We start from the raw sequence: 27,721 nt of genomic DNA on the forward strand, positions 1-27,721 counted from the left end.
CTCTCGAGGGAAGTTAGGACCCCACCCTACCTGTTGGCTCACCCACTATTGTACCAATGTATTTTGTATTTACAATCTGTGAGCTCTTCTCGAGGGAAAGTGAAGGGCCGCACCCTAAACTCCATTGAAGAGGAAGGACCTTTCTCGAGAAGCAAAGAGGAGTGGAGGAAGAATAATAAGGGGGGCAAATAAAACAAAGTCTTTTACTATGCACGTGTGAAGCAAAGGTTAAGGTATCATAAAAGAGGGAATGTTTTTGTGTGTGGAGGGACAATCTGGATCAACAGGTATGTTAAGAAAGAGGATTACTGATAAAATTTGAGCAATAAATGTTAAGGAAGAGGATTAATGGCCGCAAAGGAAAGTTAAGTGCGCCTTCGTGTTGTTGTTGTTGTTGTTGTTTTGCAGGCTTGCAGCTTTGAAGGCGTCTTTTGCTGCTTTCAATCCCTGCCTTTTTTCGAACCTCACTTTCCATCAATTCTTCATCTCTCTTTGCATCTCGCATTCCTCCACATTCTGTCTTCCCTCTGCCTCCCCCCCCCCCTCTCAGGTACTGTCCTGCATTGCACCTCTCTCGCATTCACCGAATCAATCGATCTCTCTCTCTCTCTCTCTTTCGCCCTTGATCCAAAGATTCAGAATCCATCGATCTTTCTCTTGCCCAATATCTTTCTTTTTCTGGGTTTTGTAATGACAGTTTCCTCCCGCATGCATCATTCCAGGTCGTCTTTGGGCTACATGCCAATGCAACACTAGCTCATGATCAACTACCTCAAAATGGGTCGTGGGTCGGATGCCGATTTGCCCGACGAAATACTTTCGGTGCTCCCGACGGACCCGTATGATCAGCTAGATATCGCAAGAAGGATTACCTCCATGGCTGTAACGTCACGGGTGGAGAAATTAGAGGCCGAAGCAGGGAAGCTACGCCAAAACTTGGCAGACAAAGAGCTTCTTATTTCTAGTCTGCAAGAACGTGTTGGTGAGCTTCAACAAACACTGCAACATACCACTGGCCGCCTTTCTAGCGCACTTGATGAGCAGGTTTGGCATTGTCAACAATTATTCGCTTTACACAGCACTCTGAGTTGGTGTCATCTAATCGGATCACACTGACGGGGAAGTTCGCACTTGCACACTCAAACTACGCTCATTAAATTGCCCCTACGGTTCCGAACTTCTTCTGCGTACCATCTGGGATGCTCCAACCAATTATCAAGCTGGAACTACCTGTGCAATGGTAAAAAACTCTTGCTTTACGTTCGGATTTGTGTGGTGTTGCCCGGTTTCACAGACAATCGCGTGCCTTATCTCAAGAGTGCAGGGACAAGAAACAAAAGATTAGCCCTGCTTAGATATTGGCATAAAGTTGATGTCGTTATAGAATATGGTAAGAACCGATTGCTTAAAAAAATGCACTCTTTCACCCTTGTAATAACAAACTATAATCTGTATACGGAAGGGCTTAGCAATGAAAAGATGTGTCCCAACCATGTTGCCAGTCCCAAGGAGGACGACATGCTCCTCCATGCAAGAAACGGCTCATATTCTACCTTCCTTCAATCATTCTGCATGTACAGTTTATTGAAAATGGATACAATAGGTCCAATCAGGGATTGACGTCTGGACTGTAAAAGACGCTTGGAGGGAAGAAGAGCCTTAGGAAGCCATTAAACATTTTGGAACACAACCATAAGACCTTTATTCCACAGGTTACAAGTTAAATGGGATATAATACGGGCCCTCCAAATGAAACGAAGACTTATCACCGTCTACCAGCTCTTAACCCCCGAAGACCCAACTGATCTGTGTCACGATTTTCACAACCATCCCACCGCAAAAATTTGGTAGTGAAGCTTTGGTGAACTGGAAAGGTCTTGTGAGTGCCAACAAGAGGTGATATCCAGAACATGCCACTAAGAGACTCTACTGGGACAAAGATGAACTGTCGACAATGTAGGGGGGGTAGGATGGGCGGTTGGTTAGATCCAGTATGGATCGAACCCTGCAAGTACTCCTTCAACTCTCTCTACTCGCCCTCTCCAACTGCCATGGTGAAATGTGTGAAAGCTGAACAATATTATGTGCTACAATGTTGCACGACTTTTACAGCTAATTCATTAATTGACAATGACATGTATTCTCTAAAGCTTAAGCTTGTGAGGCATCCAATTGAGGCATGTAATCTCATCTTGGTCACCCCAGTAGGGCATTGACCTCTAAAGGTGTTTGCCCATTGAGGCTCATTCTTGTGAGGAGTAGCTACTGATCCACAATGTTTCTTGGTCGTTGCAGGTAAGATGAGACTTGGAACACCACTTCAAAGCAGCCAATGCGGCCAAAGTCCAGCCCACTTTTGGAGTAGTTAGTGCTTGAGCACCTCGTGGACAGCCTTCATGTGTGGCTCCCATCTCAGGATCTACAAGGTTGCAAAAGGGCAGTCTTTACTAAGATCTTATGATACCAGATGAGATATCATTAATATATAAGCACAAGCATCTCCTCAAACCACAATACTGAAACTTCTCCAAACAGCAGAGCAAACACATGTACAAGAACGAGGCTCAAAGCTGAATGTGGACAGCTTACAGGGCACATAAAATTGGATACAAAAGAGAGGATGACCCTCCTCTAAAGAGTACACTGAACTTGGAGGAGGTGCTGCACGCAAGCTTAATGGGTGTGCCTACTGGTCTGCCAGCAGACCGCAGGGCATCCTCTTGGGATGTGGCTTATATCTGGGATGTGTGTCGATCCATATAAGGGTTAGGGCTTGACAATTCATGTAGGACTGATCTAGAATCTAGATAGAACCTTTTGTGAGGCTGTCATGAGCTACATAGTGTAGCTGTTTCCATTCAATGGAGTGCATAGCGCAGCATCATTTCCAAGTGTGTGTGCTTATATAGGCACAAATGGGTGACCCAACAGCAGGTCAGATCTGGAGCATATCCGTTCTAGATCTGACAGTCTGAGCTTGGCCAGGGGGCAGACCGAACCTGTTTAAGGAACTATTTGGCCAGTTCTTATGTCATGATATGATTAGCAATTTTTACTAGCTAGGGCTCAGATGGAGAAAAGGAAGTTGTAAATTGACCATTAACTGTGATTATTTGTATTGTCGCACCTTGACACTGTCAAGAAGGCCTATTTCACGTATCTTCACTAAGGTTTCTGATGGAGACCTTATGGTCCTGATGGGATGAAATCACCATGAGTGTGGTGAACATTACGAGTGTGGTGAACATTTATTATATTGACGAATTTATATTTAATAAGAATGTCTGCATATGCAGTCGACCTCTAGGGGGTATTCGTAGTTTGTTTGGCTTGATCGTTTTTTATTGGTAGTGACCCTGTGGTCTTAACCTTGCAAGGATATCCTCTGCAATGAACACATGTTCCATCTGATTAGGATTTATCTGAATCTGAGAGAATCATATATATATATATATATATATATATATAGAGAGAGAGAGAGAGAGAGAGAGAGAGAGAGAGAGAGAGAGAGAGATTATTAAAGTCTTCGGAAGACCGATGGGTCTATGAGACTGTGAAAAACCTGATACAATGAGCTGTGGTAGTGGAGCTACTAAACGAGCATCCACACCAATGCAGAATGAATAAAATGCAAAATGACAGTACTAAGTCCTAAGTACAACATAGTCATGCCGATTGTCGACTATATATCAATCTCAGCATCATCATTATCATCAACATAATCATAATCATCATCATCAGCAGGACATCAAGATGGATGAGGCAGTGGAGGCATGAAGTCAGCGATAGAGCACTGTCGGCTCCTCAAGGGTGCAGTCTTGGTGGTCGTAGCTCTGCGTCTAACCAGGGCCACTATGACCCCCGTCGGTCGGGCTACGACCCACAAGGAGGGGATGTCCCCAAGTATGATCTGTGCGTCAACCCTTTGTCTGAGCTGTTGGGTCACAGGCTCCGGGTCACGGTCATGTCGAGGTCTCGTCTCGTGGGGGTTTATGTGATCTGGCTGAAAGAACTCCGTAATAGAGCTCTGAGAGGTATCAGTTAAGGAAGAAGTTTGCTCCTATCTTCGTGCTTGGGGTATCCTCTTGCGGTGTCTAAGCACCTCATGACTGAAACCAGTCAAACACCGCTGGTCTGAGTAGGAGAGAAAACGGGCCAAAACCCCAAGGAGTCTCACTTGCGGCTTTCTCACATGCACAATGGGGGAATACACACAAAGGTGGAGGCTGAAAACAGTTTTCCTCTTCTTAGTTGTGAAAGCCAAAAGAACTCTAGTACAAAGAAATAGAAGAACCCTATATGTGGGTCTCAAACCAAACTCAACTAACTAAGGTGGCATACTAATTGAGCCACGAACTAGTGTAGATAAGGATAGCTGTCATCCAGCTATTATTCGTGGGCGGTGTACCAACCGCATCTCCAGCTAACAAGTCGGTGACATAAGTACACAACGGTCACCCTGGCATATCTCGAGTGGAGCTCGATATCTCAACACTCCCCCTCGAGCTCAATCCCAAATCCTGCACACCAAGCAGGTCTCTGAACTTGCGCAGCTTCTCTGCACCCAATGCTTTCGTGAATATGTCAGCTACCTGATCCTCTGTGCTGACATAAACTAGATCAATAAGACCTAGTAAAACCTTCTCCTGCACATAGTGATAATGCACCTCAATGTGCTTTGTTCTAGCATGAAAGACTGGGTTCTTTGCCAAGTGTATACTGCTCATGTTGTCACAATAAATGACAACCGGCCCATCTGTAGACTGATGCATATCATACAGTAGCTTATGCAACCAAGCTACCTCACATGCAGCCATTGCTGCACCCCTGTACTCAGCCTCTGTGCTCGACAAGGCAACTGTAGGCTGTTTCTTGCTGCTCCAAGTGACTGCAGCACTCCCAAAAGAGAACACATATCCACTGGTAGATCGTCTATCAGAAATGCTACCAGCCCAATCAGCATCAGTGTATCCATGCAACTGTATCTGAACCCCAGCCTCATAAAATAGTCCATACTGCAATGTGGACTTCACATACCTGAGTATGCGTCTAGCCGCATCCAAATGCGGTTTCCTTGGAGCCTGCATAAACTGACTTACCAACCCAACAGCATAGCTCAAATCTGGCCTGGTAATAGTCATGTAAATCAAACTTCCTACTATGCGTCTGTACATAGTAGGGTCTTCCAGAAGCTCACCTGCATCTGTGCTCAGCTTCACATTCTGCTCCAAAGGAACTGAAATAGGCTTACAGCCTGTCATCCCATATTTGGACAGCATGTCCAATCCATACTGCCTCTGCAAGAGCTGTATCCCACTTGGTGATCTAATCACCTCAATGCCCAAGAAATAACACAGCTCGTATCCGATAGTGCAATTAAATTAGCTTTACGTAGACAAAATTCAATTGTTACGTATATAGGTAACGGAATCCGATTCGGTCTCCCAAATCCTTCATCTCAAACTTCTGTCTCAATAGCATTTTCACATGAAGGATATCTTCATCACTATCACCTGTGATGATCAAATCATCAACATAAATGACCAGCAACATAATCCCTTTCTCTGTTTTTCTCACATAGAGTGAGAAATCTGCCTTGGAAATCTGAAAGCCAATAGTGACAAGATACTGTCCTATCTTGTCAGACCATGCTCTAGGTGCTTGCTTCAAGCCATACAAGGCTTTCTTCAACCTGCAAACAAACTCAGGATGAATAGCATGAACATAACCTGCTGGCTGCTCCATAAAGACCTCTTCTTGCAAATCACCATGCAAGAAGGCATTCTTTACATCCATCTGATGTAAAGACCATCCCTTTGATGCAGCCATAGCAATGGCTGCTCTTACGGTTGCCATCCTTGCAACCGGGCTGAAAGTTTCTTCATAATCAATGCCATATGTCTGTGCATACCCCTTGACAACTAATCTTGCCTTGTATCTATTCACAGAACCATCTGCATTGTGCTTGATCTTATAAACCCACTTACAACCAATTGCATTCTTGCCTTTAGGCAAAGGCACCAATTCCCATGTAGCATTAGCATCCAAGGCATCCATTTCTTCATCCATGGCTTTCTCCCATTTTTCATTTCCCATGGCTTGCTCAAAAGTGGGTTCTGGTTCCTGTATCACTTTGACCATATAGGCATAGTGAATGGCTGTAAATCCATCATATTTCAGCCTATCCACAGGATACCTAACCCTGGTAGACCTGCGCAAAATAGGCTCACTTCCAGGTGCTCTCAAAACATCCCTGGTCTTCCTTACTCCAGGTGTAACAACAGAAGGAATATCCAACTCATCATCAATGCTCTGTTCTGAGCCACTGGATTCACCATCCACACAAGAATGACCTGCATTCACATCATACATGGGCTGATCTACCTTCTCTTTTCCTTTTCGTGATACTTGCGTACCACTCTTTGCATTGCTTTGAGGGGATTCTCCTGATCTCAATCTGCCTGTCCATGGCGAAGTATGTGAACCACTGGTAGAGGACACTCCAGGTCCACTGATATTTTGTGATTGCTGCTGTGCATTCTGTGCAGCATTACCATTTTGTGCATCTGCATCAATCATCACATTTACTGGTTTATACCAGCTGCTCATCTCATCAAAAACAACATCTCTGCTCACTGTAAACTTACGTGTAGAAGGGTTATAGCATCTATACCCTTTCTGCTGCAGAGAATAACTAATAAAGACGCACTTCTCAGCTTTTGGATCCAACTTGGACCTCAACTCATCTGGCACATGGACATAGGCAATGCAACAAAAAATCTTCAAATGAGAAATATCCGGTTTCCTACCAGTATACATCTCCTCTGGCGTCATGCCATGTATTGCTGCAGTGGGAGTCCTGTTCATTATATAGACTGCTGTAGCAACTGCTTCAGCCGAATAATAATGTGGTAGATCTTTTTCATTTAGCATAGCCCGAGATACCTCTCCAATATGCCTGTTTTTTCTTTTTGCAATTCCATTTTGCTGTGGGGTATGACTGCATGAATATTGCTGCTTTATACCACGCTTCTGCAAGAACCTTGCAAACTCATTTGAGAGGTACTCTCCCCCTCCATCTGACCTTAGGCATTTTATTTGCAGGCCTGTTTCTTTTTCAACCATAGCTTTGAAAGCTTTGAAGTGCCCAAACACTTCACTTTTCTTTTTCATAAAATACACCCACAGTTTTTTGCTGAAGTCATCAATAAATGTGACAAAATAGTGACAGCCTCCAATAGATGCAGCTTTTGTAGTCCACACATCAGAGTGGATTAATTCCAATGGCTTTTTACTCTCTTGAACATGCCTAGGAAAAGGTTTCCTTGCCTGTTTCCCAAATTGACAGGCTTCACAAACCTTGTGCATTTCTGCAACCTTGAATTTAGGCAATCCTGCAACAATATTTTGGGCTTGCATTGATTTTAGTCGCTGTGTATTAACATGACCAATGCGTTTGTGCCAGATATCAATATCTGCAACTACACCGGTCCCATGTGCAAACATTGCTGCACTCAATTCAGGCATGTCTGCATCCAACGTAAACATCCTGTCCTTCTTCTTTCCTTTTGCTATTAAGCGATCGTTATTTTTCATATCCTCAACAAAGCATCCATGAGGATTAAATCTAACCTGCAAGCCCTGCTCAACCATTTGACCAACAGAAATCAGGTTCTTGGTGATGTTTGGGACATGAAATATATCAGACAAGTATTTCTTTTTCCCATCCTGCATAGACAAAGGAATTTTGCCAATCTGCACAATAGGATGTGCAGTATCATCACCAGTCTCCACAAATCCTGGTTTTTCTATTTTTCTTGCATCCTGCATCCATTCAGCGTGACCTGTCATGTGGTTTGACGCACCCGAGTCAACATACCACACATCATTGCTTTCTTCTGCACTTGTTACAGAATTTGTCATATGCTGCACCATAAACAAATGCTCATTTCTGTCATCACCCTGTCTACTAGAGGATGCATAATTGCCTTGCTGCAATTTTTCACTCATAATGTCATTCTGCTTTTTGTAGCAGTCTTTAGCCATATGACCCATTTTGCCACAATAGTAGCATTCAACATTGCTGTTTGCATTTTGGCTTCTCTGCCATCCACCACGGCCTCTTTGGCTCCCCCTGCCTCTAGAGTTACCACGTCCTCCTGCGTAGGACTGGTTTTCTTGCGTTTGCTGCATATTCTGATTTCTACCATGGCTAGCAGATCGGCCTCCTCTACCTCTGCCTCTACCTCTGCCAGCATTTGAGTAGAAGACAGTTTCTTTTGAAGTTCCTGTTGAAGAAGATGCACCCCCATTTCTCTGCTCTTCAGAAATTAGAAGAGCAATCAACTCCTCAAAATCAGGAAAGTTTTCACGGACGGCAATGGATGTCCGGAACTGTGCATAATCCTTTCCTAGACCATTCAAGGTAACAGAAACCAAATCATCATCATCCACTGGCGACCCAATGGAAGCAAGTGCATCTGCAATTTTCTTCACTTTCATGTGGTAGTCATTTATGCTCAAATTTTCTCTCTGCACATTGTGCAACTCCTGTTTGAGTTGCATTTTTCTGGCTTGCGTATTTGTGCTATACATTTTTGCCAAAGTATCCCATGCCTCCTTTGGCGTATTTGCATCCTGAATATGCACAATCATGGAGTCCGAAATACTGATAGACAGCCAGTACATAACTTTCCTGGCTCTCTCATGCCATCCTTTGAATGCCTGCATTTCCTGTTGACTGGGAACATTAGGAAGAACAGGTTCTTCTTCATTTCCTGTAATGAATTCCCAATAGCCTTTTCCCATCAAGAAATTCGTCATTCTAAACTTCCATGCCTGGAAGTTGTTCTTGTCAAGCTTTTCAGTGACAATCTGTGAAAGAGAATCAGATGCCATTACAGAACACTGCAAAATATTCTGTCACTGCAAAAAACACAGCTTTTGCCTCACACGGGCAGATCTGCAAAACCGACGAGAGTGGTATTTCACCACACAATCACTTCCTAGTGACGATTTTGCATCAACAGGTAATAGGCATGAATCTGCAACTCCCAGTATCTCTGCACATAGGCATACGATGCAATTTCTGCGGCACCTTTCCACCGACTAGCCGCGCCAGTGGTCGCACAGCAAAAAACAGGGTCTTTCTCTGAGTGCCTGCGAAGAACTTCCGCCTTCAAAACGGGCCCCGAAACGGCCTCAAATCAGAAAAATAAAGTCACTAAGGGCTTCGCCCTTACCTGCAGCATATACTGCGCTCTCGCCACACCGCGAAGGGCGTCTCAATCTGAAACAGTGCACTCCTGCACTTCTGGCTGTGCTACCTGCAGAGATTTGCTCCCAAACTCGAAATAGGAAAGCAACACTGGTCCTCTTACCAGGACACCACGAACTTGGCTTGCTTTCTTGAGCTCCTTACCACGAACAAGGCTCTGATACCATGTGAAGATTGTGGGAGAGAGGGAAGGAGTCTCACTTGCGGCTTTCTCACATGCACAATGGGGGAATACACACAAAGGTGGAGGCTGAAAACAGTTTTCCTCTTCTTAGTTGTGAAAGCCAAAAGAACTCTAGTACAAAGAAATAGAAGAATCCTATATGTGGGTCTCAAACCAAACTCAACTAACTAAGGTGGCATACTAACTGAGCCACGAACTAGTGTAGATAAGGATAGCTGTCATCCAGCTATTATTCGTGGGCGGTGTACCAACCGCATCTCCAGCTAACAAGTCGGTGACATAAGTACACAACGGTCACCCTGGCATATCTCGAGTGGAGCTCGATATCTCAACAAACAAGACACCTGAAGATGTAATGCTTCTCTGTCTCAACCTCTTGCATGTCACACAGTGTGCATATGCGCCTCTCCCTGGGTAACCACTCTGCTTTGCCGCTCTCGATACGAAGTCTATGTGAAGAGACCCGGAACTGTCCAAGAGAGATCCTTAGCGAGTGGGGTATGTGAATCTGCGTGTATTGTGGTGGATCAATGAAACCCTCCGCTGTATTATGTAAGAAGTGATATCTGTAGAAGCCCAGCTTCACTGGAAGATCACGTGGGCCCAACCAAGTCTGGAATGTGTGTAGATGTAATAGATCCTCACAGATAATGTGGTTGACCTCGTGTGATAGGAGGGGAGAGAACGGAGCATCCATGCTGTACTGGAACGGGGGTAGTTTGTCCATGTGGAGCCCTAGTGCCTGAAACCATCTCTCTATGTAGGCATACCAGCACCTCTGGTCTCCCCTTGCTGCAACTGCCATAGAAGAGGACAGTGCTAGCCATGGTATCTTGCTACGGCCAGAGGTGTAATCCCCATAGTCCCTGACTGAGTACAGATACGTGATGACCTGAAATGCAGCATCTAGCTGTAATGGGGGTGACCCAAACTCTGGCCGAATGATCTGGTGAGGAACGGATGGCTTTCCACGGATCATCCGTGATAACATGAGAACCTGTAGCCGCTCCACCCTGACCCACTTTGTATCTGACAAGTCTGGCCCCCAGCATGGACTGCCATACATCCTTGTTGGGCAGACCAAGGAGTCAAAAAGCAACCCTTTGGTCTGTGGATCATGAAAGTGAGAGCAGAAGCACTGCCTCTCTAGTCTAGCCAATGAAGCATATCCTCTGCTCAGACGTGCATGCATCATGGGTCTCATAGTGAAGATGGGCCCGAAAAAGACGACCCCAAGATAAGTGTATGATGAAACTACCTCAACAGGGGATCCATCAAATGCGAACTGCTCTTGGCGCATGACGGCTTGAGACGTATTGAAGATCATAACCTTGGTTTTACCCAAGTTGACCTTCAAATCATGAGACTCACAAAAGGACTGTAGTGCGTCAAGGTGTCTCTGGAGCCCCTTTGCTGAGGAAGACAAGAGAGCCACGTCATCTGCGTAAAGCAATATCTAGATCAGAGTGCCCGCGTGAGAGCAACCTACCCCCCTTGTGTCTGCATCATTGTCTCGAGCTCGTCAATGTAGAGGCCAAACAAGGTAGGTGATAATGGACACCCTTGTTTGACCTTCATAGCGCTCATGATCTCGTCAGTCTATCTAGATCTTGTCGGGACTTTGCTTGAAACTCGCTCATAAAGTGCCATGACAGCCCAAATGATCTCCTGGTCATAACCCAAATCATGGAGGCGTCGTATGAGGCCTGCCACAAAGTACAAAATACACCAAAAAGGGAAAAAGCCCATACAAGCCTCAGTGGGCTGGAGCAAAGGGTGCGCTAAGACCCTTACTGAGTACTATGCTAATATAGAGAGCTCAGTAGCTTGAGCAAAAACCAAGTACAAAACATGTACTAACTTATGGAGATAGGTTGAGAGCTAGGACTCGGACTTAGATACCGAAACCTGGTATTGTGGTGGCTCGTTTGTGAGAGTGAAAATGTCTCGTCTGTTGGGCTGTCTCGCATTGTGGTGGCAGAGGGGGGCGCGGTCTCCTTGATCTCAGAACCCCTTGGGCTATGTTAAGAGTGACCCCTTGTCTTGGGTGGTCTCCTCTGAGGAAAGATGTGATAGGTTGGACCTCAATAGAGTGTGCTCCAGTCGCTCTCCGTGTCGCAGTTGGCCTCTACGTCCTCTCGAAAATCCAGACTGCCCACATATCAGCCAGCTCCTCCTCCACCCCGTTGTGCCCTGGAGCTGACTCAAATGCATAAAAATTTATGACACATCACTGTGCCTGGTTAGCCTCTCTATCCTATGGTCTGGTTGCCTCCTACTGCTCTCTCATCTCTCGTAGTAGTCTCTTTGTGTCGGCGCATCTCAAGCAGAGAGAGCCCAATGCAAACCTAGTCATGGAAGTGGATGAGTCGTGATAATGGGCCAAAGCTGCTCCCATCCTAGTAGAGGTAGTGGTATCGTCCCCTAATCTCATAGTAGGCTAGATATGCAAAGAGAAAATGCTCCTCTATCTGAATCACTCCCAGTGTGCATAGCATGCAGATCCACTGCTCTTTGGGTATACGTGTTGCTCTTTGCAGGCCCGTCTGGGTAGGGGATACGCTTCATTGGTGAGATTAGAGAGATAGTGCTTCCGCTCGCACTTTCAGTATCCATGGACCAAGGGGCTGCTTTTTGACTCCTTGGTCCACCCAGTGGGGATGTATGGGGGCTAGACTTGTCGGATACAGAGTGGGCTCGTGTGGAGCGGCTACAGGTTCTCATGCTATCACAGATGATTTGCGGTAAGCCGTCCGTTCCTCACCAGATCATTCAAGTTGAGTTTGGGTCATCCCCATCATAGTTTTTTCCATACGTTACCATACGCATACGTCATACGAGTACGGAAGTATGATTGGAGTATGGTTCAGCCCTTGGGGCTGAAACATACGTGACCCTAGTTTTATCCAAAAAATTTAGATTGATCATTGATCATTGTACACATTAAATTGACACAGAGGTATTAAACTGAAACTTGAAACTTGTATAATTGTATTAATTTTAAAGTCGTTAATCATGAGTCATGAGTCATGAGTTGTGAATCGTGATTCTTCATTCATGAAAGACTCCAGCCTCCAGAGACCGTAGTCATCTGGATTCTAGATTTTGATACATCATAGATGGAATCATAGATTATAGATCAATAATCAATACTACACCAAATTTCAAAAGGTCCAAAACATCATGATCAAACTTCAAAGGAAGTAGGTATACCGTATTAGTAACTACACCAAAACATGAAAGGCAAACCATCATAAAGAAAAGGCTGCCAGTGTGCCACAGCCTCAAGTTGCATCTTCAATCTCATCCTCTTGCTCATCCATCGTTCCTGTAAGTGTAACAATAGGGGCTGCAATGTCTTCTCCCTCTGTATCTGCTTGCCTCGCTAGCAGCCTATCATCATCCTTCTCCTTGTTGATCATTTCTAGGGTCACTTCTATCTTCTCAAATCCCCTTTCCTTGATTTTGGAAATGAGACGCAAATTAGTATGGATGTATACTAATTTCTCGGTATTCTTTGGAAGCAGCCTATTCCTTCTTTTAGTATGGATAAGAGAGAATGTGCTCCAATTCCTCTCACAAGGAGAAGCACATGTGCCTTGCGAGAGCACTCGAAGAGCTAACCGCTGTAAATTTGGTGTGTGAGCCCCAAATGTCTCCCACCATTTCACCCCTTGGTGCATTCTCTTTTCATCCTTTGCAATCACACGAGCAAATGTGCCTGACATGGATTTGTAAATATCCAACTCATCACATAAGGTGCCTTGGCTGTCAACATCATACTTGGTGTACCGCTCTATGGCATCCATCCACCCATCGTGCACCTCCTTGTCACTATCTGGATTTTTCTCTCTCCAAATAGGATGGAGAACAAACGCTGCCGCATGCAATGGAGAATGCATCATATTCCACCTGTCAAAACATAAGGCTCTAACATCAGCCAGCTTTGAGGATTCAATCCCATCAATAGTTGCCATCTTCTCGACCATCCGATCAGTGAGTTCATATACAAGTCCCATGGTAGCCCCTTCCCTATCAGCCAGGCGAAGGATCTTCAAAATAGGTGCACAAAGCTTCACAATGAGTCTTGCATCTTGCCAAAATGAAGCACCCAATATAATAGAAGACACCTGTTGTGCTTTCATAGTGCGTGACACCTTCTTCTTGCAATACTCATCACTGACAACCATGCGACGCAATCCATTGTATACCCTCTCATCCAACAAGTTTGCTAACATGATAAACATGTAAGCAAACCGTGTTTGTGCTGGCTTCACCAATTCCTTCTTGCTGAATTTTCTATACATTGCTAACACGGTGTGTTTCCGGGTAACAAATGTCACAATCATGTTAGCATGTACCAACACTGGCTTTACCCATGGAAGCTTTCCAATGTCCTCAAACAAGAGATCAAGGCAATGGCATGTGCATCTAGTATAGAAAATGTCACCACAATGTAAATATCCTTAGTCAAAGTACAGTTGACCATTTATTTGATCATAATTAAAGAGTTTTATATGTGTTAATTATGGTCAAAGAGTTATTTTAATGGTCAAAGGATTGACTACGGTCAAAGATACTTGACTCCAGTCAAGTAAACCTGATTGCGGTCAGAGAGTGTTGACTTCGGTCAACAAGACTTGGCATGCGCCAAGAGGGTTAACCCCGGTTAACCAAGATGTGCCAACTTCGGTTGGAGAGACTTGGCTATAATTAAGGCGCCTTGACCCTTGGTCAAAGATCTTTAATTATAATCAAGAGTGTTGACCCCGGTCAACCAGAGAAAATATATATATTTATTTGTATATATATATATTTGTTTAGATGTGCACGTGTGTTCAGTGGGGACGCCCACCGTGACTAGGATTAGTCCACAGTGTGTTATTTGCATGCAAAGCGCTAACAATTAATGGGTACCATGGTGGTGCGCTTTAATTAATTGTTGCAGGTACTAGCAAGGATTATTTTTCCTAAGCGAAATGGGAGCCTGACAAGCATCTAGGAGGCGGTTCGTGTGACCGAGAGCTTTGAAGACTCCAGAATGGCCCTTAGAGGCTTGTAATAGGATTTAGTCTAGATTTTAGACAAGTGGCATGTTGCCAATTTGAATGGAGCTTGAAGCTCTTGTAAAAGTAAGGATTTTTTACGTTTTGAAAGGAGAGACTTACGAGACAGCTCTAAGCTGAACTTCTGTAACAGAATTTCTGCAATGAATAAAGACCTTCGGGGGGGTCCAGCCCGACAATTTGTCCTGGGCCCTAGTGTATGTTCAGAGAGAGGGAGTGAGGGAGAGCTTTGGAGAGTTAAATTCCGTCGTTGAAGTGAAGCCATAGCTGTTTTTCACCCTCCAGTTTGGTTTTATCTGATACTTCCCCACGGCTTCTATTCAGTTGACCTCAACTGAAAAGCTTCCTTGTAAACACCCAAAAGCTGTGGATGATCGGATAACATGTCTTCGTCCATCCACTTGGCATCTAATGCCATATAATTCTTGAATTTTACAAGATATCTGTAAAATTCCTTACCCTGAGGGCCTTTTCGTACAGTATGGTACACAATTTGCTCTGGCTGAAGGACTTACTCCAACTCATCCACTTCTGGTGGATCTTCTGATACTGGTTCTGTAGGCTCTGGTCCTTGAAATTTCTTTAGAAGACTCACATGGAATGCATTGTGAATCCTCCAATGCTCTGGCAATGCTAATCTGTATGCAACCTCATTTATTCTTTCTGTAACCCTAAAAGGGCCATAATATCGGGGAGATAACTTTGCATACACTTTCTGTTTGCCTTTAAACTTGCGGAGCCTAGCTTTTTCAAACCTCAAAAGTACCCAGTCCCCTTCCTTGAGATCTAGCTGTCTCCTATGTTTATCTGTAGCTCTTTTATGTTTCTCTTGAGACCTTTCAATTGCTGTCCGGACTTGGCTGTAAGCTGTCTGGAGGTCTCTTACAAACTGATCAGCTGCAAATATTTCATCTTTAGTCCTCAAAATAGGTGGCAAAATCACCTTCCCATATATGACTTCAAAAGGGGCTTTCCCTGTAGAGCTATGTACTATATTATTGTAAGCAAACTCTACTAACGGTAGGTACTTTTTCCAGTCTGAACTTTGGTCACCCACGTAGCATTTCAGCATATCCAAAATTGTAGAATTTGCTACTTCACTTTGACCATCTGTCTGGGGATGGAAAGAAGAAGAAAAATTCAGATTCGTCCCCATGTTATCAAATAAAGCTCTCCAGAATAGACTGGTCATTCTGGGATCTCGATCACTAACAATGGACTTAGGCATACCATGATGTTTAAAGATTTGTGCCATGAACAGCTTAGCCATATGATCTGCCTTTATGGTTTTGCGAACCGGAAGGAAATGAGCTTGCTTGCTGAATCTATCAATGATAGTCCAAATCCCATCATTCCCTGACTTTGATCTCGGCAAATCAAAAATAAAATCCATTGTAATGCTTTCCCATGGTGCCTGAGGCACGGGAAGAGGCATAAGTAGGCCAGGTGCCTTCCGTCTATCGTACTTTATTTTCTGACACGTAAGGCATTCAGTAACAAACTGATGTATATCTTTCCGCATTCCTGGCCAAAAGGAATACCTCTCTAGGGCTAGAGTTGTTGCTGTAATTCCTCTATGTCCAGCATAGGGAGGTGCATGGCATTCCCCCAAAATCTTTTTCCTCATCTCCTGGGTGATGCATAGGCAATCATCTTTCATTAAATACCCATCTTTCAGGGAATAGCGACTGGTGGATTGCCCCTCTTGCATTTGCTGTAAAATTTCACCAAAATCAGAATCATGAGCATATTGTTCCCTCATGCCTTCCAGGTCCTCATGATAAGCAATAGTTACATTATTGACCTGGGGTCTTCGGGACAAGGCATCTGCCACTCTGTTCCAAATTCCTGGAGTATGGACAATCTGAAAATGATACATTGACAGCATGTTTGCCCATTTCATATGCTTCTCTGAAAGCTTGGTCTGAGTCAAAAAGTATTTCAGACTTTGGTGATCTGTTTTGACAGTAAAATCTGCGCCCAAAAGATAATGTTTCCATGTATGGATGGCATGAGTCAAAAAGTATTTCAGACTTTGGTGATCTGTTTTGACAGTAAAATCTGCGCCCAAAAGATAATGTTTCCATGTATGGATGGCATGAATTACAGCCAATAACTCTTTCTCATAGATTCCTAAATATCTTTCCGCATCCAGAAGTCGTCTGCTTTCATAGGCTATTACATGACCATTCTGATGCAATGCAGCCCCAACACATTCTCCACAAGCATCGCAATCCACATCAAAAGACTGATACAGATCCGGAACTACCAGAATAGGCTCTGTAGTCAACTTTTCCTTGAGTGTATTGAATGCTTTCTTCTGTGATAATCCCCATGTGAAGGCTGCATTTTTCTTAGTGAGGTCATGTAATGGAGCTGCGATATCAGCAAAATGTCTGATAAACCTTCTGTAGTAAGAACACAAGCCTAAAAAACTTCGAACTTCATGCACAGTTTTCAGCTCTGACCATTCCTGAATGGCACGGATCTTCGCTGGATCCATTTAGAATGGATATTATATGCCCCAGATAGTGGATTTCTTCCAGGAAGAATTCACTTTTCTTGCTGTTGGCATAGAGCTGATGATTTCTCAGCTCTTGAAACACTATAGCAAGATGTTCTCTGTGGTCTTCCTCTGTCTTAGAAAAAACTAAGATATCATCAAAGAAAGTACCCGTAAAATGCCTGTACTTCCGGAAGATGCGATCCATCATTCTATTGAATGTGGCTGGAGCATTTGTTAACCCAAAAGGCATCACTAAGTATTCATACAACCCGAATGTTGTGCGGAATGCTGTCTTATGCACATCCTGAGGCTGTATCCTCACTTGGTGGTAGCCACTCTTTAAGTCTATCCTGCTGAAAACTGAAGCTCCATTTAACTGATCCAGGACATCATCAATACGCGGAATAGGGAATCTATTCTTGATGGTCATTTTGTTCAGTGCGCGATAATCGACGCACATACGGAATGAACCATCTTTTTTCTGTACTAACAGTACAGGGGAACAAAAAGGAGACGAGCTGGGCTGAATCAACCCTTTGGACAACAAGTCCTGTACCTGAGCCATAATCTCCTCTCTCTGAGTCGCACTGACTCTATAAGGGGGTCTGTTTGGTGGCTCACTACCAGGCATTAACTCTATCTGATGATCTTCTGGTCTCTCTGGGGGTAACTCCCCTGGCAAAACATCAGAAAAGCAATCTTTAAAGTTTATAAGAAACTGAAGCTTATCTTTGTCTGCATCATTCATTTCAGCATGCATATCATTCTCTTTTTCTTTTACAAAAACCATGTACGTAGAAATTGCAGACTTTATTGCTTTACCGCATGAAACATCAGATACAATGGGGATAGTGTCCCCTTTATTCCTGGCAATTAAACGCTGATTTTTCCCCCTATGCACAAATTCCAGCACTCTTTCAGGAAGAGTCAACTTCACTGCCTTGCGGTGAAACCAAGGCATCCCCAAAACTACATCATAATGTTTCAGTGGAGAAATGAAGAAGTCTTCCTGATCCACATAACTCTGAACATGAAGACGGAGCTTCCCTATCAAGGGAGTAACTGGCACAGGATTCCCACAAAACATTTGATCGGCATCCAAAGCCCTGCCTAACTCTTCCGTCTTTATTCCCAGCCTCAGGGCTAGATCCTCTGATATAAAATTATCAGTAGCCCCTGGATCAAATAAAATTAGCGCTTGCTGGTCTCTAACTTTGCCCCATGATAGCAGTAATTCTCGTTCTTCTGGGTTCAAAGCATGACCCAGTATATCAGGAATTCCCCCTGCCATTGGCTTTTGCGGTCCTCGTGGCTTCTCTGCCTCTTTGCCCTTCGATGTTGAAGGCTTTTCTGGGCACTGGGCAGCCACATGCCCCTCTTTACCGCACCTGAAGCATTTCCCATCTCTACGGAATTCCGCTATCTGTTCAGGGGTGAATAGAGATTTGCCCTTATAAGTCTTTGAAAACTGAGTGCCCCTCTGCTTCTGAGGCTGAAACCCTTTCTTTTCAGCCTTGGGGGACTCTTTCTTTTCTGATTTTGGAAAATCAGTTTTCTTTTTATCAGCACGTCCTGCATGCAAGGATGGCACTGTAGATGGATCTTGTAGCGGCACAAGACTCGCTACTGAGGCTGAATGCATAAGATCTTGAATATTCTTTGCCCCCAAAGCATTCACTACTGCTTGAATTCTTGGAGTGAGACTTGCTCTGTACTTCCTCATCTGGGTGCCTTTGGAGATCTTTTTGAACGGTGCAACCTGCAAATAAGCATCCCAGAACTTTTGGTTGTACCCATCCACTGTATCTCCTGCATCCATGTGCAAGCTGTCCCAATCTTGAAGAACATGGTCTCTAAATTGTTTAGGCATGAACTGCTGGTAGAAGGCTTTCTTGAAGCCCTTTTACTTCCTTGGGGCTCACCCATCTGTGGTCAGTGCACTCCACCATGCACTAGCCGTTGCTGTTAAGTGTAGACTGACCATTCTTAACTTGGAGGATTCTGAAAATTTCTCTGTACCGAATGCAGCATCAAACTGTCTGATAAACTGCAATGCTTTGTCTGTATGACCATACTGTCCATTGTAGGTCATAAACTTGACAGATTTTCCTCCCTCTTTAAATTCCCTGGTCGCTTTGGAAGACTTTCTCTTCCCAGACTTCTCGTGTTTCCTTCTTTTCCTGGATGGTTTATCTGATAAGGAAGAAGAAGTCACAGAAGTCGAACTCGAGGTAGACGGTGATGGACTAGGAGATCGGTGATGATGCCTCGATCTCTTTTTTCTATGGGACCGTCTCCTATGAGATCTATGAGATCTCTCTCTCTCAGACTGTACACGAGAGTGTGCCTCTGGCATTGGCACGTCATATACTGGATTAGGCATAGCTTCTGCTGGAAACAAATACTGAGCCCTGGGATCCCTTTTGAGATTTTCCAGCTCTTGTATACGAGTGCGTACCATCTGTTCAAATTCTTGTTGAGTTTGCGGCACATTTCTCTGTCCTGGATGTACATCCCTATCTTGTGAATCCCACTGGATAGGTGATTGATCCATATTCTGAGATCTGCAGATTTCTCAGACAGTGCGGGTAACTGATGCACTCTACTTTTGCTTTTTCAACAGAAAAAGTACCTCAACAAGAGGTGTTTTGCATTTACAATCTATGCCAGTATTGGCTGTCAGTTCAAGGCATATACCCACACAATTGCCAAAGCATCAACAATTTATATTGCCCTTTTCTGGCTGCTGCAGATGGCTTCAAAAGGCATCTGTTTCCCCTTCTCTGTGCACAAAGGCATGCATCTCTTTTATTTCTGCAAAACTCTGATTTTCTCTGTTTTCTGCTGATTTTCTGACAGTAAAATGATTACCAGATAGGTGGGCATTGATGGCAAAAACGGTCTCTGCAACTCTCTTTAAAAAAAAAAATTTAAGGGTACTGCTGGTTACATTAACCAGATCAGTCCTGTTCTGGTTAGATGTCTGTAACTTGGCCACTAACTGAACCAAACTGGTTAACTGCACCAGTCTAGTCTAGTTAGGCTGTCCTCTGACCAGATCCCTGGTCAGCTAACTGCAGTTAACTTGAACAAGGTCACACTAACCACAGGTCTGCCAGCCTGGCTGCCACGTGTCAGTGTGCCACGTCAGCTCTGAGCTGGCTGCCACATGTACTGCCACGTCAGCAACCCATCGCTCCATCCGCCACGTTAGCACCTGCACGTGCGGACGCCACCTGGCTGCCACGTCACCTGTCGGTTAGGCCTGCCACGTCAGCCTAAGGTTGGGCTGAAGACGGGCGATAGAATTTGTCACGGTGTTGCACGTTGCGCCTGTCTGCATTCACGCAATCAAAGCTTCATTACCCCGACACCTCCCGTCGTTTGGCGCCTCAACTCATTTGTCAGGCACCTTTCAGGTCTACCCATCGGTATCCCCGCCAAACAACAGGTCTGCGCCATGTATCCCCGTGAAGGTGTCGCCAAATGCTTTCTGTCGTTGCGCAAATGGATGACGGGACTGGCAACGCAATCCAAAAAAAAGTGCCTCGTTTGCTCTTACGCTGCTTGGGAATCCCCCCGTCTGACTCATGATTCAGTCGGATTATCCTCTCTATCACCAACTCTCCGTCATCACGCCCGTTGCTCGAGGAAGCCTTCTTATACCCAACCAATCTTACAAGTCCTGGAATGAAAGACAGACTCACGCTACGCTACAATATGAGCAGTCCATCTTTTTCCCATCTAGAGATTTGCGATCGTATATAATGCGTTACTCTTCTACCAAAAAAAAAATCTCTCTTGCTTAGATCGTCTCTGCCTGGGAAGACAGAGAGCCTACGCTCTGATACCAATAAAACCAAACTGGAGGGTGAAAAACAGCTATGGCTTCACTTCAACGACGGAATTTAACTCTCCAAAGCTCTCCCTCACTCCCTCTCTCTGAACATACACTAGGGCCCAGGACAAATTGTCGGGCTGGACCCCCCCGAAGGTCTTTATTCATTGCAGAAATTCTGTTACAGAAGTTCAGCTTAGAGCTGTCTCGTAAGTCTCTCCTTTCAAAACGTAAAAAATCCTTACTTTTACAAGAGCTTCAAGCTCCATTCAAATTGGCAACATGCCACTTGTCTAAAATCTAGACTAAATCCTATTACAAGCCTCTAAGGGCCATTCTGGAGTCTTCAAAGCTCTCGGTCACACGAACCGCCTCCTAGATGCTTGTCAGGCTCCCATTTCGCTTAGGAAAAATAATCCTTGCTAGTACCTGCAACAATTAATTAAAGCGCACCACCATGGTACCCATTAATTGTTAGCGCTTTGCATGCAAATAACACACTGTGGACTAATCCTAGTCACGGTGGGCGTCCTCACTGAACACGTGCACATCTAAACAAATATATATATACAAATAAATATATATATTTTCTCTGGTTGACCGGGGTCAACACTCTTGATTATAATTAAAGATCTTTGACCAAGGGTCAAGGCGCCTTAATTATAGCCAAGTCTCTCCAACCGAAGTTGGCACATCTTGGTTAACCGGGGTTAACCCTCTTGGCACATGCCAAGTCTTGTTGACCGAAGTCAACACTCTCTGACCGCAGTCAGGTTTACTTGACTGGAGTCAAGTATCTTTGACCGTAGTCAATCCTTTGACCATTAAAATAACTCTTTGACCATAATTAACACATATAAAACTCTTTAATTATGATCAAATAAATGGTCAACTGTACTTTGACTAAGGATATTTACATTGTGGTGACAGAAAATGTGAGGCCACTCTTCCTCCACCAATTCTCTTGCCCGCACACAGTTAGATGCATTGTCCATACACACCTGCACCACATTTTCAGCCCCAACATCAAGAATGGCATCTTTCAGTATCCCAAAGATGTACTCCCCTGACTTATACTGCCCACTTGTGTCCACGGACTTCAAGAAGGCTGAACCATATATGCATGAGACCATAATATTGATTATAGGCCGGCGTCGAGTGTCAGACCAACCATCACAAGTTATGGTGCAGCCATATTTTTTCCACTTATCCTGAAACTGTAGCATCTCTTGATCTATGCATACTGCTTCATTAGTTAGCTCCGTTGTGCGCAAAACATTGTAGGATGGAGGCTTGAAGGTAGGCCCAACTTGGCCAATGGCACGAACCATCTCCAAAAAATAAGGGCTCCTCACCTTCCAATGACGGAGAGCAATGTATGCATCCTTCCGTGCTTGTGACTCCCATGCCTTTTCCAAGGTTCCCTTTGACGTCTTCAACTTCTTTTGCTTTGGCTCATATGCACTGCCAGATGCATTTCCACTTGCAGTACCACTCACTGAGGCATCTCCCAAATCAGCCACATCTTCAACAAGCTGTTTTGCAGCAGTTTTTAGGGCCACCTTTGCCTGCAATCTTCGACAAGTATCTTTCACATTTTTAGGAGGAGCAGTACAGTTGTCAACCCCCAAGCCTGTGAGCCCAAGAAAATGTGCCCTTATACGGGTCGGTCCTCCATCCCATGAATGAGGGCAATATTTACATTTACAAGTGAATCGGCCCTTCCCCAAAGGCTTCAAGGCCTCTACAAATTCCCATTCTGGTCCTTTTTGTCTTCCCATTTGTAGATCTGCAAGCTGCAAATTTGCAAAAGAGGGCAAATAAGGCATTGGGCAAAGGAACAATTTCCAAAGAGGGCTTGAAGTCCTTGCAGGCTGCCCTGTTAGATGGCATCAACTAAAGAGAGAGCACTTGCTGCAAAACAGGAAAAAAAAGCAGCCATTGCATTTACCTTGACACTTGGAGCAGGTAGAGCGTAGAGGCAAGCTGCGGGCTGCAACTGTACGGTGACCACTCACCTCCAAAGCAAGTATAAGAGGGCAAAGGGCTGTCTAAATAGAGGGCAACAAGGTGCTGAAGAAGAGGGCAAACTGAAGAAGAGTGAAGGGCTGAGGGGACTCGGGAGTCGGGACTGAAGAAGAGGGCAGCACTGAGCAAGGTGCAGAAGAAGCTTAGAAGAGGGCAAAGGGCTGCAGCCTACCTAAATAGAGGGCAAACGTCAGCCTAAATAGGCTCTTGAGGCAGCAATGGTTGGTGTGCAGCGGCCAGCCTGCAAGCAGAGAGTCGGTCGACAGTGAACAGTACGGAAGCCTTCGCAAGGATGTCGTACGGATTCGAACATCGCAGCCCAGCAACAATATAAGGTACGCATCCCGATTTTTTAACCCCCAAAAAAAGTCACGTACAGAAATCCGTACGTCCGTACGTACGGCCGTACGGAAAAACCGACCGTACGTGTACGGATGCAATCATGATCCCCATTACAGCTAGATGCTGCATTTCAGGTCATCACGTATCTGCACTGAGTCAGGGAGTACGGGGATTACACTTCTGGGCGTAGCAGACTACCTTGGCTAGCTTTGTCCTCCTCTAAGGCACTTTCAGCAGGGGGGACCAGAGATACTGGTATGCACGCACTAAGAGATGGTTTGAGCGACTAGGCCTCCACATGAATAGACTCCCTCCCTTCCAGTACAGTATGGATGCTTTGTTTTCTCCCCTCCTGTCACACGAGGTCAACCAGGTGATCCGTGAGGATCTCTTGCAGCTACACACATTCCGAACCTGGTTGGGACCGAGCGAGCTTTGAGTGAAGCTCAGCTTCTATAGAGATCACTGCTTGCACATCACAAAGGATGGTTTCATCAACCCACCAAGATATATGCAGATCCACTCACCCCACTCATTGAGAATCTCTATTGGGTAGTTTCGGATCTCTTCGCATAGACTTCGTATTGAGAGCGGTAGAGCCAGGGAGAGGCACATATGCACATTATGTGACATGCATGAGGTTAAGACAGAGGAGCACTTCATCTTCAGGTGCCGTGTTTACTATGAGATCCGAGGCGTTTCTATTGCCTCTTCAGAGATAGTTTTGGGGTTTTGTCCCTGTTCCTCTCCTACTCAGACTTGAGATGTTTGGCGGGCTTCATCCATGAGGTAGTCAGGCACAGTGAGAGGATACTTCGATCATGGAGATAGGAGTAGACTTCTTTTTTAGTAGACCCTTCTCAGAGCTCTATCATGGAGTTCTTCTTGCCAAATCACGTGGATACCCATGAGGCTGCGACATGATCGTGATCCACAGCCAGTGAGCTGACAGCTCAGACAGAGGGTTGACGTGCATATTACACTTCGAGACATCCCCTCTCTATTCAGAGTTGGAGCCCGACCGGTAGGGGTTACTATGGCCCCTGCTAGACCTAGAGCTATGACTAGGAGACGTCAGAGAGCCGTACCCATGAGCAGCCGACAACACTCTATCGCCGATTTCATGCCTCCATTGCCTCACCCTGATGTCCTGATGGTGATGGTGATGGTGATGGTGATGGTGATGGTGATGATGATGATGATGATGAATTGTAGTCGACCTCTGGCATGACTATGTTGTACTTATTGCATTTTTGCATTCTGCATTCTACATGGGTGTGGATGCTCGTTTAGTAGCTCCACCCCCATAGCTAGGTTTCTCACAGTCTCATAGACCCATTGGTCTTCCGAAGACTTTAATAAACTTTCTTTCTTTCTTTCTTTCTCCCTGTCTCAATCCTCAGCTGATGAGATGAAACCCGTATCTGTCCAATGGCAATCCTCAACGCATGTGATACTCCTCTATCCTCGAGATATTGGGGTCTGATGATGAATCCCTTCTTCGATACTCTCAAGAATTGGTCGCGATAGAACTGGGTCTTGGTGGGGAGATCTTGGTCCCCCCCCAGTCCGAGATGTATAGAGCTGGAGTAGATCTGACCGTATGATATGGTTAATCTCATCTCGTGGGATTGACTACTCAGTCACTGTTAGGACGAGAGGCACATGCCATTGTCTTGACCTCTTGTTTGAGGACATTGGAAAGCTCCCATGGGTGAAGCTAGTGTTGGTACATGCTAACATGATTGTGACATTTGTTACTCGAAGACACACCTAGAAATTTCAGCAAGAAGGAATTGGTGAAGCCTGCATAAACATGGTTTGCTTACATGTTTATCGTGTTAGCAAACTTGTTGGATGAAAGGGTTAACAATGGTTTGCCAAGCACGGGATTCAAATGGACAGGCTTCCCCCCCTTTCAGTATAGAATGGATGCACTGGTGCTACTGAGTCCATAGTTTTTTCCATACGTTACCATACACATACTTCATACGAGTACGGAAGTATGATTGAAGCTGCACCAACATCCATCCTTCCTATAACAATAGGGGCTGCAATCTCTTCTTCGTCTGTATCCTTTTGCAAAGTGAGCAACCTGTCATCATCCTTCTCCTTGTTGATAATTTCCGGGGTGACCTCTATCTTCTCAAATCCCCTTTCCTTGATTTTGGAGATGAGACACACATTAGCATTGATGTATACTCATTTCTCGGTATTCTTTGAAAGCAGCCTATTCCTTCTTTTAGTATGGATAAGGGAAAATGTGCTCCAATTCCTCTCACAAGGAGAAGCACATGTGCCTTGTGAGAGCACTCAAAGAGCCAACCGCTGCAAATTTGGTGTGTGAGCCCCAAATGTCTCCCACCATTTCACCCCTTGATGCTTTCTCTTTTTGTCCTTCGCAATTGCACGAGCAAATGTGCCTGACATGGACTTGTAAATATCCAACTCATCACCTTATGTGCCATAGCTCTCAACATCATCTTTGTGTACTGCGCTATGACATCCATCCACCCATCATGCACCTCCTTGTCACCATCTAGAATTTTCTCTCCAAATAGGTTGGAGAACCCCCTCTACGGCGTCTAGATGTCTCTGTAGCCCCTTCGTCGAAGATGATATAAAAACTATGTCATCAACGTATAGCAGCATCTGGATCATGAGGTCGTCCAATAATGATCCCTCGCCTCCTAGCCAGTATATGAAGGAAGTGATCTCGTCGATGTAAAGGTCGAAGAGAGTTGGTGAAAGGGGGCAACCCTGCTTCACCCCGATCGTGCTCTCGACCCAATCCGATAGACTACCTCCACTTGGGGCGCGAACCTTGCCTCTGACTGACTCATATAGGCTCATCCCCCCCCCAAGTGAGTGCCTCTGGAATCTGCATCTCTTGTAGTCTCTAAATCATGCGGCATTGTGGGACAGTATCGAATGCCTTCCAGAATTCTACAAAACATGTGTAGACTTTCTGGTGTCTGGACCTTGCCTCCTCAATGATAGCCCTTAGAGTAAAGATGTGATCTAGAGTAGAGTGCTGTCTTTGAATTCCAGCCTGTCCTAGTGCCCGCTGCCCCTGAGCCTCTGTGTGACTGCTGAGTTCCCTCTCTAACACTCGTGTGTGGCCAGTCATGAGGGTGCAATAGTTCCCAGTGTCCATAGGGTCCCTGGCTTTGTGTATCGGCACAATAGTGGTGGTGCTCCAAGGAGGTGGGAAGCTGTGGCAAAACAGCCTGGTTAAAAATCTGTGCTAGGACTGGAGCTAAGACCTCTTGCCCATGCGCAAAGTGCTTGGTCCGTAAGCCCTCATGATCCTGTGCTCTCTGATTGTGAGCCGACGGAGTACAGCCCGTACATTCTGTGTGGTGAACAAGCAAGTGGTGGGCCTGGGCATATAGGACATGTCCGGTGGTGTCTGCATCTGGGCATTGTAGAGGGATCATTTGGTCGCGGCTAGAACAAGCCACTGATTTGGATATGGACTGCTCTGCTTTGGTCTTCCTGCTGTGCAGGCCTACTATTTTGTTTTAGCCATTTGAGCTTTGAAACTAGACCTAACTATATAATGATTTACATCATGAATGGAATCGATTGTGTTTTCAAGGAGAAGTGCTGATAATATTTTGAAATTTGTCTCCTATTTTGGTTTTGTTATTTTTTGGATTTAGCTTTGGATAGATCTACAATGTTTCACGTCTAGCTCATCCAACAATTAAAAATGTTTGTAGTAGAAATGCCTCTGTTTGCAGTATTTGTTGATGTTGCCACATAACAGTAGGGCACGACAGACTGTAAGGCCAGCCTTCTTCATGGCTGAGCTGGCTATCCGACTGTACCATCTTGGAATGCATCCAGAAACAGGTCCCAATTATAAAGATGTCTCTTCAGCTGGTTATTTGACTGTCCATTTGAAATCGACTGTACAAAATAAGTGCTGGTCCCAATTCTAAAGATGTCTCTTTGGCTGGTTATTCGACTGTAACATTAGTAATGTGGTGTGACCATCAGCAATGAAACTCAAGGGCTGGGTCTCATATCTGAAAATGTGTCAACTTTCTTGTTAATTGGAGTCAATGATTTGAAGCTTAGTGAGTCACATCATGTGAAGTCAAGGCCTCAGGCATTTAAATTAACATTTTTGACACAGTTTTCATTGATATATTATACATAGAATTCTAGCCTTGGCTCACTGCAGAAAGGTTATTACTTTGACATGACAGGCGAAGCTCGCAACAGAGAAAAACATCCTGACAGCCTCGGTGAAGAAACTCAATCGTGATGTTCTGAAGGTACCTTTCATATGGCAGATCAATGAGGCTTCCTGTCATGCCAATAGAAATTTATTAAGTGTGCGACAATATATTATTTGCTGATTCTGCTCATGGTGCCATGTGTAAAACTTCATTTGAATGTTGCAGTTGGAGTTTGATAGTATAACTGACTTCCCTGAACCTTCTGTTTTTTTGGGTCTTTATATCTACTA

General features: G+C 44.8%; 2 protein-coding genes across 2 annotated transcripts in view; one reads left to right on the forward strand and one right to left on the reverse strand.

Moving 5' to 3' along the window:
• Positions 1–683: 683 nt before the first annotated feature.
• Positions 684–27,721, forward strand: part of LOC147881862 (uncharacterized protein At4g15545-like) — a 70,580-nt gene continuing 43,542 nt past the window's right edge. Inside the window, exons 1-2 of the mRNA XM_087401567.1 lie at positions 684–1,044; positions 27,459–27,527. Of these exons, the coding sequence (XP_087257693.1) occupies positions 760–1,044; positions 27,459–27,527 (354 nt within the window). The 5' untranslated portion in view covers positions 684–759. The remainder of the gene's footprint in view (positions 1,045–27,458; positions 27,528–27,721) is intronic.
• LOC147881863 (uncharacterized) lies at positions 12,746–22,652 on the reverse strand. Its single transcript, XM_087401197.1, has 2 exons — positions 21,807–22,652; positions 12,746–13,906 (listed from the first exon to the last, which is right to left on the reverse strand). Exons 1-2 carry the CDS (start codon positions 22,650–22,652, stop codon positions 12,746–12,748), a joined length of 2,007 nt encoding a protein of 668 aa, XP_087257323.1.

Source organism: Dipteris shenzhenensis, chromosome 30 (assembly GCF_047967505.1).
Source record: "Dipteris shenzhenensis isolate YYH24624 ecotype China chromosome 30, Dip_SZ_1.0, whole genome shotgun sequence".
Lineage (NCBI taxonomy): Eukaryota > Viridiplantae > Streptophyta > Polypodiopsida > Gleicheniales > Dipteridaceae > Dipteris > Dipteris shenzhenensis.